This window comes from Rhea americana, unplaced genomic scaffold (genome assembly GCF_003343005.1).
Source record: "Rhea americana isolate MKP2758 unplaced genomic scaffold, rheAme1 scaffold_82, whole genome shotgun sequence".
NCBI classification, from domain to species: Eukaryota; Metazoa; Chordata; class Aves; order Rheiformes; family Rheidae; genus Rhea; species Rhea americana.
In genome coordinates this window covers 3497997-3512805 of record NW_028187001.1, presented here as the reverse complement: position 1 = coordinate 3512805, position 14809 = coordinate 3497997, and the positions used below count along the sequence as shown (strand labels likewise).

The window sequence follows — 14809 nt, the reverse complement described above, 5'->3', positions numbered from 1 at the left end:
AAACAAGCAAACCCACAAATTTACCTTTTTAAGAAAGATACATTTTTGGCAGGTATATATTATGAAGCATTTCATTCTAAACTTGAAAACAAAAATACTCAATTACTTCTTGATAGTTTTGGTTTAGGCCTTGATTCAGGACATCCTTCTGACAACTGTGGTAAGAACTATTAAAGGTAAAAGTAACATTTTTCCATAATGGCATTACATTAATTTTTTTTAAATTAATGAAAGATTAGAGTACAAAACCAAAGTATCTACTAGTAGTGCAGAGTTGGCAGCTCTTACTCTCTGAATATAGGACAGTAAGAAATTTAATAAATAACTTTCATAGAAAGACGTTTTAAAGAATGCCATTAGTGCAACTTCCTGCTTTTATTTGAGGTCTAAAGCTACTGGAGTTGCTCGTTATTTGCTCAACTCAATCTAAACATTAGAAATGTACATGAATGAGTACTTGAGTCATATGGGAAACATCAGGAATACAAGATGCCTTGAGCACAGGGTGATATAAGTTCATCAGACTGTACCTTTATAATTATTTTAATTTTGATAGCTTTAAATGTATACCATGCTATTTCATTAGTGTTTTTAAATTAAATTTTTGCAATTTTTAAACCAGAAATAAGAATTCTTGCCTCAACAGTGTTAYGGCTGCCATGACTGCTGCCAGACTGTTTTCAGTACCAAAGGTAGCTCTGGTATCTCTGCTCTACACTGCAGCCCAGTGGAAGTGTCTTTATATTTACCTATCTTTATTCAGTCACTTTCAGAACAGATCAGTATTTTAAGTGTCCATTGTTGACTGCCAGGCACTGTAGAATATGCATGCATGTACTGTGCATCTTATGTGTTCCATCAGACTTTATTTCCAATGTATGCATACAGTAATCACTTTTCATCATGCATGTCTTTGTCAATCAACTAACCTTTTTCCTTTTTCCATTAAAGGCTATGTACATGCCATTTTTTTTAATCTTGACCTTTTTAAATATCTCTGCATGAAGAGAAATTGTCACTAACTTTTGAAAGGGGAATCTACCACCATCATCTTGAAAACTGAAATACAGTTGTATAGCTCGAGTTTTCCAACTGGTTTCTGGTTAGGTAGAAAAGCAGCACAGAAAATTATAACTTAAACTGTTCAGATGAAAGCATGTAAAGCAAGGTTTTTATATAGGAAAATGTTTTGCAGCTTTAAAAATGGCAGAGGCTGCTAGATATTCATAGTAATTTAAGTCTGTACAATGAGAGGTTGTTTTGCATACACTTGGTTGTTAACATGCATGAATTTTGAAAGGTTAAGATGCTAAGTAGTTTTGTCAAAAATTAGATTTTGTTCAGGTAATGTAATTGATGAAAGTTTTACTCTATACAGTTTGAAATGCTCACTGGTACTCTACCTTTCCAAGGGAAAGACAGAAAAGAAACCATGACTATGATTCTCAAGTGAGTACACTCTTATTTATATATCTCATCAGGTATTCTACAGGGATGCCCTCCGGGCTGCAATATCTAATTTCTACTCTTCCCTCATTTCCAAAGGTACTGGTAAATCCTCACTCCCTATTCAGTACTACTAATTCCCTTTAATTCCCTTTATCACTTATCTGATTTGCCTTTTTACWCCTTTCTCATACCAGGTACAAAAAATTTCATAGCAACTGTTTAACCTGTAATAATCTTCTCCAGCTATGTGATCTTTCCCATCTTATTTCCATATATTTTTAACTTTCTTATCCTTTTTGGTACCCTGTACGTTATTCCATGTTTTTGTTTTAGCAGGGTTTTTTTGATAGTATTTTCTCTCCTTATTCTTCTCTTTCTTACCAACTCCACACCCTACTTGATATTGCTGCTACTGCCAACAGCTTGCTTCCTTGATGCTTCCCCTATTTGCTAAAGGGCATCCTCTCAAGTACTCTCCTGTGACTTGCTGTAGCTCTGAGTTTCCCCTATACTATTTCCAGCGTAGTTTTTGCATAAGCTATATCGTGGAAATTGCTTTCCTTCATGCAGTTAACATTCTTGTTCTTGCTAATGAAGGCCTGCATTTTTCTCCTTGTTGCTCCCTATCTTTTCTTTGAACTAATTACAGACAGTGACACTCTAATAGGCTCAGGACTTTAGCCTAACTCTGCAAACATTTGTTTCCTTGTGTCATAATTTCACTTGTGTATCTAAACAATCATTTACTAATACTATTTTTTTTCCATGGATGCTCATAAGACTATTTTTGATTTCTCATGTGTTTTCCACTTCACTGTTTATCTTTGTCCTTAGTCTTATCTACCTATATATGAAGGCTAACACTACTTTTGCACCAACAGCCTGTTTTGAAAAGTAAATATATGAAATTTTCTGATTTTTTTCAAGTAATTTGATAWAAAAACTGTTGGAAAATATAAAGCCATTTCTTTCCCTCACATTTGTTTTCATAATGCATACATGTTATTATTCTTGGCCTTCATTTTTCTTTTTCGTCTTCTATTTGCCAATGTATTTGATGATGCTAACTTTTACTACTGCCTCAAGACCGTACCAATGCAAATCTTTGGTTGTGTTGTGATTGTTGAATACCTTGGTGACTAAAAGGTTCTATCTATTCACAGCAAGTGTAAATAACTTCTGCCCACCTCCTGTTAACAAGAAACAAGTCTGAGATAGTTCTTCTGTACGCCCATTTATTTCAGGAGCCATATGTTTTTTTTTCTAACCATGTCTCACAAGTTGCACCTTTTCTTTTCTCTGCTGTCCACCTATGACTCCACTCTGTTCCTCAACAGTCTTTCTACTATTGGTATAAGAATTTTCTGTGTTCAGCTGCCATATAGAATATCTTCTTAGTCTCTCTCCATTAATTGACATTCATAACTACTTTCAGTTATGCTTTCAGCATGTATCTCTCTKGTTCCCTTTATGAATTCCTTCTTTTCGTACCTTCTAGTTTCTGTAATCATATTCTTTATTTTGGAGAATTGTACAAAAATTTGGTACAAATTAAAAAGAACTGGAAGAAATTTTAATTCTTTTAATATTCTGTATTTCTAACTATTATATAGATATAAATCTGTTGCGCTGTTAGTAATATGAACAGCTTGGAACCAAAAAATATTTTAAACTCTTTCTGATGAATTCTTTCTTTTTCTTTTCCTGGCTCCTTAAGAATTACTGAATGGCAGTATGTTTTCTTTTTATTTTCCTTATACTGACAAATTTACTGTAATTCCCCTCAAATTATTCTTGAAACCATTTGCAGAAACTGTTTGGAGATGCGTGCATACTGAATTCATATCTTTCATTGTGTGTCATTTAAGGTATACTGCTTTTCTTTCTTTCTATTCCTGAAAATCCACAGAAGTGCATTCTTCCTACAACATGTTTTCCTGAACTTTGTTTCTCACAACATCACCAAAACAAGTTTTTGTTTTTTTTTTTTTAATCTATAATTGAGAAACACTGCCATTTGAAGAAATCATAATTTGCAACAAAAGTGTGGATTTTTTGTTTTTTAAGTATCTTTTCTCTTATACTGAAGAGGTATGCCTTTTACATAACAGTTTGGTCTTCATCCATCAGGAATGTCAGAATAAAATTGCTGTCATTTATATGGATGTATAACCCAGGGACTCACAGGACATAGTGGTCACTTTTTCTTCTGTGTAAGGTGGCCAGTACAGCATTTTCAGAAGGATAGTCTTTCATAATAGAAGTAAGCAGTGACAGTCCTAGTCTCAGTGGTGTACAGAAAGGCCTTTGTCTCACTCTAGTGTGGACATACCTGTCCTCTAGAATTTCTTCTACATATTCTACTTCTGATCATTGAGTCTCTTCTCCTTGAGATTAATTGCAGTTATGTTTTTGAACTAGTTTTTCTAAGCAGTTGACCTCTCATGCTGAGCCTCCAGAGCTRCATCCTTTTAGAGTTGTTTTCAATAATAATAATTGGGTAAAGATTTCCACCCACTCCAGTACAGTCCCATCATATTTAGTTGTCTGTTCTGTCCTTTAATAACATTGTTCTACTGTAAGTGATACCATTCTGCTTCTGTAGATGTTGTGCTCTTTGCCCCCTTCTTACATTATAGCTCTTGGCTACTTTGCTGTGAGCAGAAGTGACATCAAGTGAAATTGCAATTAAATCACTGAGAATCAAATGCATGTGTGAGTTCACTTGCTACAGGTTTATGCCAATCAGGTATCGGCTGGTTGGTCCATTATTCATTCAACCAGCCTACTGATCTCTTGATTTGCCTGAAGTATGTTACTGGAGAGCCCAATGAAAGCAAAGTGTTCCAGCTGCTTTCCTGCAAAAGGAGTGGCAGATTTAGTAAGTTCTGTGTTCTCAAAGTAATAAATAATGGATTGATATCAGTGTGCGTGCACTTGCTGAAGTCACAGGGAGGAAGGCATCTGTAAAAGCTGAAATACAAGGCAAGTCATGTCTTCTGTCCAAAACAGAGAAAAACTGTGTCATAGATTGTACAGGCAAATACAAGGGACTTTAGAGTGGAACTAGGATACAGCTTGAATAAGAGATGGAAAGGAGGGAATTATATTCATCCTGAACTATTTTATAGTGTCCATTATCGCTATCATAATAAAAAGTGAGATCTAGTAACAGTGAGAGAGTTGGTTAATTAGAGACAAAACATTAAATGAGGAGAAAAGTGAGGCAAGGATTTCAAATCAGTGAAATGACTGAGGTACAAAATCTAAGATTTCAAAAACGTGGCAAGTTTCAAGGTAAGAATTGAAATTAAACAGGGAGTGGGAAGGTGACAAAGAAGGGAACARTCTTCCATTTTTGGACTGATAATCTTCAAAATCTGTCCTGTCTGAATTCAATTTGTATCTTCTAGTTTAGGTCTCCTATTGTCTTGCCGGGTGTATGTCACTGTGGTAGCTTTCTTACACCTTCTAAAATGTCTTTTATCCTAACACCAAAATGAATTTGCTTACCTGATACTTCTGTAATAAGTATGCTTAAAAACGGATCAAAATAGATTAAAGACTTAGAAAATTGTAAACTTTTATCAAGTAACTGTTCTTCTTTGCCTTTTTTTATAACACTATTCTTCACTTATGTTCCTGAGTCAGCACTGAAAATAGACAATTTGAAGTTACATGTCTACATGACTGACAGCACTTTTGTTCTTTCTCTGATGTCTGAAACCAATATCTTGATGACATTATTTTGCTCAATATGAATGTGTTGAATGACGTGGGGGTGGGGAGTACAAAGGTAATCCTTACCATGTTTGTATGTTATTAATTATTTTTGTTGTATAGGGCCAAACTTGGAATGCCCCAGTTTTTGAGTCCTGAAGCACAGAGTCTTCTCAGAATGCTCTTCAAAAGAAACCCAGCAAACAGATTAGGTGAAGTGTTTAATKGAATATTTTAAATTGGTTGGCTTTGAATTGACTGTAAATTTGAGCAAATAAATGATCATTAGAATGGCTAAGTTTAGTTTTAAGTGTAAAATGGGCTCTGAAGCAAGAACTTATTTGGTCTATTTACTGTTTTTTCTAATGATCATCAAAAATTATATCATTTTTGCTATTCATGCTTCAAAAACTAATGCAGAAAGAAATAAAATTGTCAGCTAGACATTCTTTTGACTAAGAAAAAGAAAATTCATAGCCGTTTTTCTTCCTTATAAAAGGAGCAGGACCAGATGGAGTTGAAGAAATTAAGAGACATCCATTTTTTTCCAAAATAGACTGGAATGTGAGTACTGAATTCAAAAATAATTTAATAAATTTCATGGTAAAATAGCATTTGGTGGTGTAGTTTAACTTTTTAATCCACTCTGGTCTATAACTTCTTCTCAGAAATTGTACAGGAGAGAAATTCATCCCCCTTTTAAACCTGCAACTGGCAGACCTGAAGATACATTTTATTTTGATCCTGAGTTTACAGCAAAAACTCCAAAAGGTAAAATTTAAAAAAAGCAAGATTGAACAATTACAAGTACTGTTTTTATGTAATAAAATATTTACATGATTTCATCTGTTCATTTTAAAAACTCTACTTGTTGCATTTTTAAGTAGATGACGTGGGTTTTTTTTTTTCAGATTCACCTGGTATTCCACCTAGCGCTAATGCACATCAACTTTTTCGGGGATTTAGTTTTGTAGCTATTRCATCAGATGATGAAAGCCAAGCAATGCAGACAGTTGGAGTTCATTCAATTGTTCAGGTGAGTACTTTTGCTGAGAAATGGGCAATAAAGCAGTGTTTGTGTCTCACTTTGGGCAGTGGGGGGGGGGGAGTCCTTCATCATAAGACAAAGCATCATGACAAAAAACGTTATCAACCTTTTGCAAGAAAACTGGAGCTGAAATTATTTTAAGCAAACAAGATCTCTGAAGATGCAGGACCTGTTTCATTACGCAGCAGCCGTAGGTGTGAACAGACGTGGGCATCAACCCTTAAATGAAAACATTCTATCATCTGAACTGTAATAATTTTTAAGCCTCTAGAATATCAGGCCATAGTTATTAATGTGGGGGAGAAACAGCAGATATTTTGAGCATTTTCTCTTATGCAAGAATATATCAGTTGTTTCCTATAATGGAAGTAAAATTGTAAATTAGCATATAGTATCCTGACTTAATTATTGTGAAATTACTGCTTTTAATAGCCTAAAGTGGCTGCTATTCTTATATACTCTATTACTGTCAGTGCTGCTTATTTTTGGACAAAAAAGCCGTAGGTGCCTACAGACGTCTGCTAGACGTCTAGATGACCTCAAGCCAGAATGAGAGGCATGCCTTGCCTTAAAAGACTGAGGTCATTTTGAAAACATACTTTGTGCTTAGAGTKTGTTACCTAAAGGGAAAAAAGCGTATCTATCTACAGGAAAGGAAAATGAAAGCTGTCAGTAAAAATTGTATTTCTACCTCCTGCTTCTGCTTTTAATAATTCTAATTACAGAGGAAAATTCATTATGTGGTGAAAACTTCTTATTGATGTGTAGGTAGGAACTAAAATGACATCCTGTAAGACTGGATTTGTTTGTTTTTCATGGTAAGACATTTTTCAAATGTCTAAGAAGGTTAATTCTTGAAAAGCTGCTTGTTCAGAACATGAATAGCTCTTGTATTTCTCACCTAATCCTTTTATTACTTGTAGAATAGGCATAATACACCTATTTGTGCATTACCTGTTTTGCTTCTAATAAACTGTTAAATTTTAAGGGTTTTAGATGCTCTTTTATTTTAAAGAAGCTGTCTGATTTGGTATACACATCAGAATGACTTGTACTAACAGTTTCTAGAAGCTTTACTGTGCTCCTTATTTCCTGCATAGTTTTGTGGATGATTTTTTTTTTCCACTTTGTATATGGCTTCCTTCTCTTTTAAAAATCTCCATTTCTCTACTGCCTTTCCTTTGTGCCCCTCAACCGCTTCCTCACTACAATTTCCTCTTTTCTCTGCTGCAGGATACCCAGATGGTTTCCTGCAAATGCTTTGCATCCTTTGCACAAACTCCAACTGTTCACTTACACCAAAACACCATTTCCTTCTCATGCAAGAGTGAACACTTCCTCTCCTTTCTGCTTTTTGTTTCTCTGAAAGGTTTTTTAACTCCTGCTCCTATGAATACTTGCAGTTTCCAGTTATTCTGATTATATTCAGTACATCTAAATTTTCCAACTARCATTTTACATGCAAGGAAATAGACTTTACTGTTCATCTGTGTGGATAATATGAACAGTGGTGCTTTTTTAGCATTAACTATAGTCTTCTGATCTTCTTTCTCTTGGACAGTCTAAATGAGTAACCAGAAATATTACATTGTGAATTTCTAAAATAAAGTATGCATTATTTAGTGTTTAGTATATTGTTTATTTTCTGCTGATCTCAAATAGAAGGTAGTGAGCTATTGAAAACACTTTGACCTAGTACAGCCATCAGTTCAAAATCAGAAGCAAATCARTAGGAACTGGGTAACTTACGTTACTGAAATTTATATTAAGAATATTTTAGAATATTCATCAACTGATAATGTTATTTTGGTAGCAGTTGCACAGGAACAGCATTCAGTTTACTGATGGATATGAAGTAAAGGAAGATATCGGAGTTGGGTCTTACTCTATCTGCAAGAGATGTATTCATAAAGCTTCAAACATGGAATATGCTGTAAAGGTAACTGTTTTAAAATGCACTGCCTGTTTTTCAGGATTTACCATCCTAGCCTTCAGTCATTGTTAATATACCATAAAGAACATAGCAAGCTTAAATATTTTCACTTTAATAAAATTATTTTAGATAACAGTGGGAATTTTACTGTTTAAGCAAACAATATTTACTGGCAAATATTTATGTAGCATTGCAATAGTTTTGTTAGTTATATTGTACTGATTTGGGTGGTGAAAARCAGTCTTTGGTCTTTGAAACACCTATGTAATTCCAGTAAGAATGGGAGTTACAGGACTGCTTCTAGAAGGAAATTTACTCTGAAAAGCTTGTATTGCTTTTCATCATTTTTAATAACTGTAATTGATTATGCTTATTTAAATCTTTTCTTCTTGCTTCTAAAGTAGATTCACAGATTCATATATGTGTTCCCAACAGTGCTTGTCTAGTTTGTGTTCCAGAATAAACTTCAACTCTGTCTTCGCTAGTTTTTAACGGGGTTTCTAGTGTTATTTCAGTGTTATTCTGTCAGGCTTTTTAACTCTTCTTTAAAAGCGTTAAGTTCTTACTGAAATTACTAGGGTTCACAAAAATGGAGTGATAAGTTGGGTTGGTTTTTATTCACTTTCCATATAGCATTGTGGAGTTGAATACCTTGAAAGCAGGCATGTAGATTAGCAGACTTTAAACTCTTTTTTTTTTCTTTTAAACACTGCTCTTGAAGCAGTTTTTTTTTTTTTTTTGAATTGCTGAATGATTTACTACTCAAATATGTAAAATACAAAGATAAACGTTTTGCTGTATTTCTTGTATACAGATTGCCAATGGAAACCCTCCAGTTTCAATACTGTGTCTGCATACTTTTCGTTATCCTGCTTGTAACCAGGAACAGATTTGAGTTCTTTGCTCACAATTTGGAGTAATTTCTTGAAACTGAAAGAAAATAATTTGCTTTACTGCTCTTTTTCTGGACCTTAACAATTAACTGTTGCACTTCCTTCTCTTTTAAGACTGTTTTGTTCTGCCTCTCTTGTGGCTTCTCAAGAAATTATTAAGATAAACTAAGGCAATGAGTGTCCAGGACGCTAGGATGATGCTGATAGCAGTCAGGGCTCTAAGATGTCAAGAAGAAGAAGGAGTAAGAGGTGGAAAAGAAATTAGAGGAGATTCTGCAATTCAGAAGAAGAGGAAAAAATGAGAATCATTATCTTCWTTTGCAGATAGCAGAAATAAGCATAGCAGGCACCTCCAGTTACGCTAAATATAGGAATAAGAATCCTCTTAATTAGGGCAAAATAGTGTTACTTTATTTGCACAAGGTGAACTTCGGAGTCTGTTAGCAAGTCTCCAGACATTCAGATAAGCATCTTACTATGAAAAGTTCATCTGAATTAACTATAGATGATTTTTCCTTTTTCTAATTTTTGACTCCTGCCCTGTCCTYCTTTTGTTTTTTGCTGCACTAAATGTTTGTTTGGGATTAGCTTTGTGAACATCGGTACATTAGATTTGTCAAACGACTATCTTTTGTCAAGTTGAACTTTCTATTTTATTAAATAGTGGGCGACTGAAGTCTTGCTACCAAACTTGCATTATCTATCCTAACCTGGGGAATCCATTTATCTACTAAAACTGTTTTGAACTGAGAGATTCTGCATATTTTTCCATCATTCTTTGCTTTGTTTTGCTGTTCAATTAGGAAAATTCATCTTCGTTATAATCCATACTGTTTGCCAACAATGGTAAATARTGCTTATGTTGATATTAGTAAGCACACTGAAGTATTGCACTGTTTAACMTTCCAAAAATGATGCCTACTTATCTGTTTGATCATATAGATCATTGACAAGAGTAAAAGAGATCCAACAGAGGAAATTGAAATCCTACTGCGCTATGGACAACATCCAAATATTATTACCCTAAAAGATGTAAGTAACTTTGTTTTCACTGTTTTCATATGAATGTGTTGGTCAAATTCCTTGCATTTTCCACAATATATTGGTGGTCTATTACAACTTTCAGAAGAAAAAATGTGGGGCATTTGGATCTCCACTCATTGAGAACACCAGGTATCATCAGAAAGATTTAAATTAGTGTTGACTTGACTTGCTTTTCATTCAGTTCCACAACCAAAATTCAAATGCTTCTATTTTGAAATGCCAAAATATAATGTTTCAGCATTTCATAGAATCAGTAAGGTTGGAAGGGACCYCTGGAGATCATCTAGTCCAAGCCCCCTGCTCAGCAGGGTCACCTAGAGCGTGGTAGACAGGGTTGCATTCAGGCRGGCCTTGTGGGAAATGTTTCTTCTGCAAGAAATAATTTCTTTCTTTCTTTCCTTGTAACTCCAGAATAAATGCAGTAATACTTGACTTAGGATGGAAGTTTTTGTTCCGACTTAGCCTTATTTAGTAATTTAACTGTAAATGTGTTTGTACTGAAACACTGGATATTCAGAACATTCTTTCTGCAACACAAGATCATCTAGGTTTTTTTCTTACGATTGTCTTCAGTGGTCTCTTTCAGTTACATAGTATTAAAACAAAAGAAGGAGCTCTATTGTACCAAATCAGATGTGCTTGTCCAATATCCTGCCTCTGGCAGTGGTCAGTAATGGGTGCCTAGGAAACAGTGTTAAGGACTGAGGAAGCACACAGCTTCCAACAATCCATTACCTAGGAACTTCCTCTGCCAGACCATTATATGTATTTTACTTTTTTTTTTTTTAAGTCATTAGTTACTCTTCTATAACACAACTTTTATCCTGTTTTGAATTAAATTACTTAAAGCATTGGATAAAAAACCTTTTCAGAAGCTTTTTGGAAACCTGAAACATTACATCAACCCACTTTCCTTGTCCAACTGCTTATAACTTCAAAAAACTCCTAATTATGTGAACTGCAGTTTTACTTTAAAAAAGCCATGACTCTGTCCACTAGGTAATAATTTGTTCATGTCGTCCACATAGCCTGATTTTTTTTTTCCATAATAGCTTCCTCCAGTTTGCCTGGTAGATATGACATACTGACTGATTTTTAGTAGTCCTTGGGATCTCCCAGGATTTTAACTGGCGTCCCATTCACCATTTCAGCATAATACTGTGTGCTTAACTGTCAAAGAAATTTCAGTAGCATTTATTCAGTACAAACAGCTTCCTGAGATTAGACAATTACATTGACAGTACCATTAGAGAGATTTTAAGGGGGTGTGGTAGAGGGCCTTTTTGGTTGTGTGGGTGTGTGTTTTTTTTTTTTTTTTTTTTCCCCAGCCACACAGGATCAGTGAAGGAGCAACAGACATAGTATCCGAACCCAGATTTTTTTTGTCCTTTGTAATGCTTGAATGTGTATACTTCATAGTATCAAATGAATTAAGCTTCTTTCTATTTTACCAGGATTTATGCCTATTAAAATAATTTGCTTTGATTCTAAAATGGCATTTTAGAAATCTAGAATTATGTAATTCTGTTTTTAATACTGCATAATATTTGAAGTCATAATACAAATGCATTTAGATGATCTTCAATCGTTCATATTTCATGAGAAAAAATTATTTTGAAATGAGAACGTAGAAACCTGTCACATCTCCCTCTCCTTAAGAACATAAGCTTGTAAAGTCTGCAAAATTATTAAACACATTTCCTTTTTATTTGTGAGGAAATGATTGTTTTAGTGTACTTAAAAGCACAGAAACTTCTAGCTTTAGAAAATTTCAATTTTCAAACTGAAGGAAATTTTAGTTTTCAAGTGTTTAGTAGCCAGTATTTGCCAGACAGTTTAAGAGGAGGAAGTTGGAATAACTTTTTCTTAATGTAATTATCTATTCCTAAATTTATTTTACTATACCTTGGACAACTGTTTCTGCTTAAACACAAACTAGTTATTTCGCGTGTTAAACACGAACTACATTGTGAAAAAGTTTGAGTTGAAATAATAGGGAACAGTCTGTAAAAGGTTTCTCTAAAGCAGAAACCAATTTCTGAGTTTCATTTAAAGCCCAAACGAAGTGCAACTGAAATGAAATGCTTAAGTATTCAGTTAAAATGTTCTGTATAGTTTAGAGTCTTTAGTGCCCCCTGGTGAGAGCACAAATAATTTCACAGAATTATGGAAGACTTGGGGYTGCAGGGGACCTCTGGAGATCTTCCAGTTTACCTAGATTCACCTACAGCAGGTTTCCTGTCCAGACAGATTTTGATTATTTCTGAAGACAGAGACTCCACAGCCTCYCTGGGCACCTGTGCAGGTGCTCAGGCACTCTCATGGAGAAGAAACATTTTCTTATGATCAGATAGAATTTCGTGTGTTTGAGTTTGTGTCCATTGCCTCTTATCCTGTTACTGGGCACTGCTGAGAAGAGTCTGACTCTATCCTCTTGAGGGGTTCTATCTTCCCATCAGGTATTTATACAACTGATAGTATCCTCTTCAGCCCTCTCTTCTCCAGGCTGAACAGCCCCAGCTGTCTCCACCTGTCTTTGCCTGAGAGATGCTGTAGTCCGTCAGTCATCTGAGTAACCCTTTGCTGGACTTGCTCCAGTAGCTCTGTATCTCTCTTTTAGTAAGAAGCCCAGACATGGACCCAGCACTGCAGATGCAGCCTCATCAGGGCTGAGTAGAAAGGAAGGATTGCCTCTCTCGATCTGCTGGCAACGTTCTGGCTAATGCAGCCCAGGATGCTGTTGGCCAGCTTTGCTATGAAGTTGCCTGTGGTCAACTTGGTGTCCACCAGGACCCCCAGGTCCTTCTCTGGAAAGCTGCTCTCCGGACAATTGGCCCCCAACCAGTGCTAGTGCCTGGAGTTTTTCCTCTCCAGGTGCAGGACTTGGCACTTGCCTTTGAGCTTCATGAGGTTCCTCTCTGCCAACTTCTCAACTATTGTAACCTAAGATAGAAGCTACCTGAAAATTGACAGTCACTTAAGCAATTTTCTGTAATTAAAAATATGGGCATACAGGTATACATTGATTTCAGAGTTTGGAATAGGCTTTATTTGCAGAGTAATGTGCAAGTTGTAGGCTTTCATGGTAACTTCACAGAAGTGTTCACAGAGGCATTATTTGAGATGAACTTCAATATTTTTAATAGTGTATGACTGCTCACTTGGAGTGATCCCTGTTCATGTTTGTAATCTAGTGCAGTAATTGCTTCTAGAATTAACTATAATTATACTTTAACTCGAACAGTCTCCATTTGTTACCTCTTCTTCATTTCTCCCATGTGTAGTTGAATTTGTTTCAGTAAAGCCACTTGGAAAAACTTACATATTATTCATCCTTTCTTGTTGTTAAAAGTTTACTGCCAATATTTTTGTATTATTTCATTCTTGTACGTAATATTATTCATCTTCAAACACAAAGCTTTCTACAAAAATGTTTGAATAGTATGTGGGGAGAAGAAATATGGTAAAAATAATTAGTGGCTCATCTAATCAAAACAGTTTGTGAACCCATCTGCACTACCTGTGCATTTCACGGGAAGATAGAAGAGAATAAATATTTTTAAAGTTTACGTCTTTTGTTTTTTGCAGGTGTATGATGATGGAAAATATGTATATGTAGTAACAGAGCTTATGAAAGGAGGAGAACTGCTGGATAAAATTCTTAGGCAAAAATTTTTCTCAGAACGAGAAGCTAGTGCTGTTTTATTCACAATAACAAAAACTGTTGAATACCTCCATGCACAAGGGGTAAGTACTCRTCTTGGACAAACAGCATAAAATGGCTAATATTCTCTTTTAGGTACATAAATCTGCATCTCTGTGCTCTTCTTTGCAATACTAAGTAATTTCTGGTGAAATAATTACATTGCAACAGAAATTTTTGTTGAAACCTCATGGATTCTTTAGGTAGCAGAGGTRACATCGCTGTTTCTCTTATCCTACGTGCACCTGTAAGCAGCTCTGGGGAATACGCAGCTAATGACTATAATAGAGGGGATGGGGAGGAAGTAAGCCTGGAGAATGTGCTAGGATGAGGACTGTTGTGTAGTCCTGAGGCCTAATGTACTCTCAGCCTCATCCTATGATGGACCCTGAAAATCTGTTGTTTTCTGCCTATCACTCGTATACTTCCTTTCTCTTCTTGATTCTGAAGAACATGATTTTTATTGTGTAGCTTCTGCACCATAGGGTCAGGAAGCTGTAGTGGACTGTTAGCAAGCAAAAAATACTAGTGCTTCAAAAGTTATCTAGAAGACAGATAAAGCAGTTCAGAGGATAGAGAAGGTGAGTGTGGCAATTACATGGCAAGAATGAGAAATCCTATTGCATTTTTAAGTAAATGAGAAAACAGGCTAGAGAAGAGGCAGAAAGTAAAGGTGCAACAAAAAAAGACAAGCTGCTAACACTTAATGTTATTATCTGAGAGAAAAGAAGCTTCAGAATAAATAGTATTCCAATTACTCACTTTCATAAGTTTTCTCGTTTCCTTATTTTAAATATAATTCAGCATAAAGCATTGCAACATATGTAAACAGTTACCACTGGAAGTGTGTGACTTCTGTCTGGGAAAGTCCTCCTTATCTTCAGCAGATTTTCTTTTTGTAACTCTTTTGAAAGCTAGAGGAGCTCATTTGAATGTGGTAGTAGGCAGCATCTGGTCTGACAGTCTACCAGACTATGTACAATCTCTACAGCACTTCCAGAAGGCAATTGTTGCCTTCA

General features: G+C 35.3%; 1 protein-coding gene across 2 annotated transcripts in view; it reads left to right on the top strand.

Moving 5' to 3' along the window:
* Positions 1-14809, top strand: part of RPS6KA3 (ribosomal protein S6 kinase A3) — a 61524-nt gene that overhangs the window by 35701 nt on the left and 11014 nt on the right. The window contains exons 9-16 of one of the 2 annotated variants that reach the window (XM_085323174.1): positions 1379-1449; positions 5293-5381; positions 5669-5733; positions 5838-5940; positions 6081-6205; positions 8034-8156; positions 9986-10075; positions 13676-13834. In XM_085323174.1, coding sequence (XP_085179300.1) covers positions 1379-1449; positions 5293-5381; positions 5669-5733; positions 5838-5940; positions 6081-6205; positions 8034-8156; positions 9986-10075; positions 13676-13834 — 825 coding nt within the window. Of the gene's footprint in view, positions 1-1378; positions 1450-5292; positions 5382-5668; positions 5734-5837; positions 5941-6080; positions 6206-8030; positions 8157-9985; positions 10076-13675; positions 13835-14809 lie in introns of both variants that reach the window. The other variant, XM_085323173.1, reaches the window with a different exon arrangement.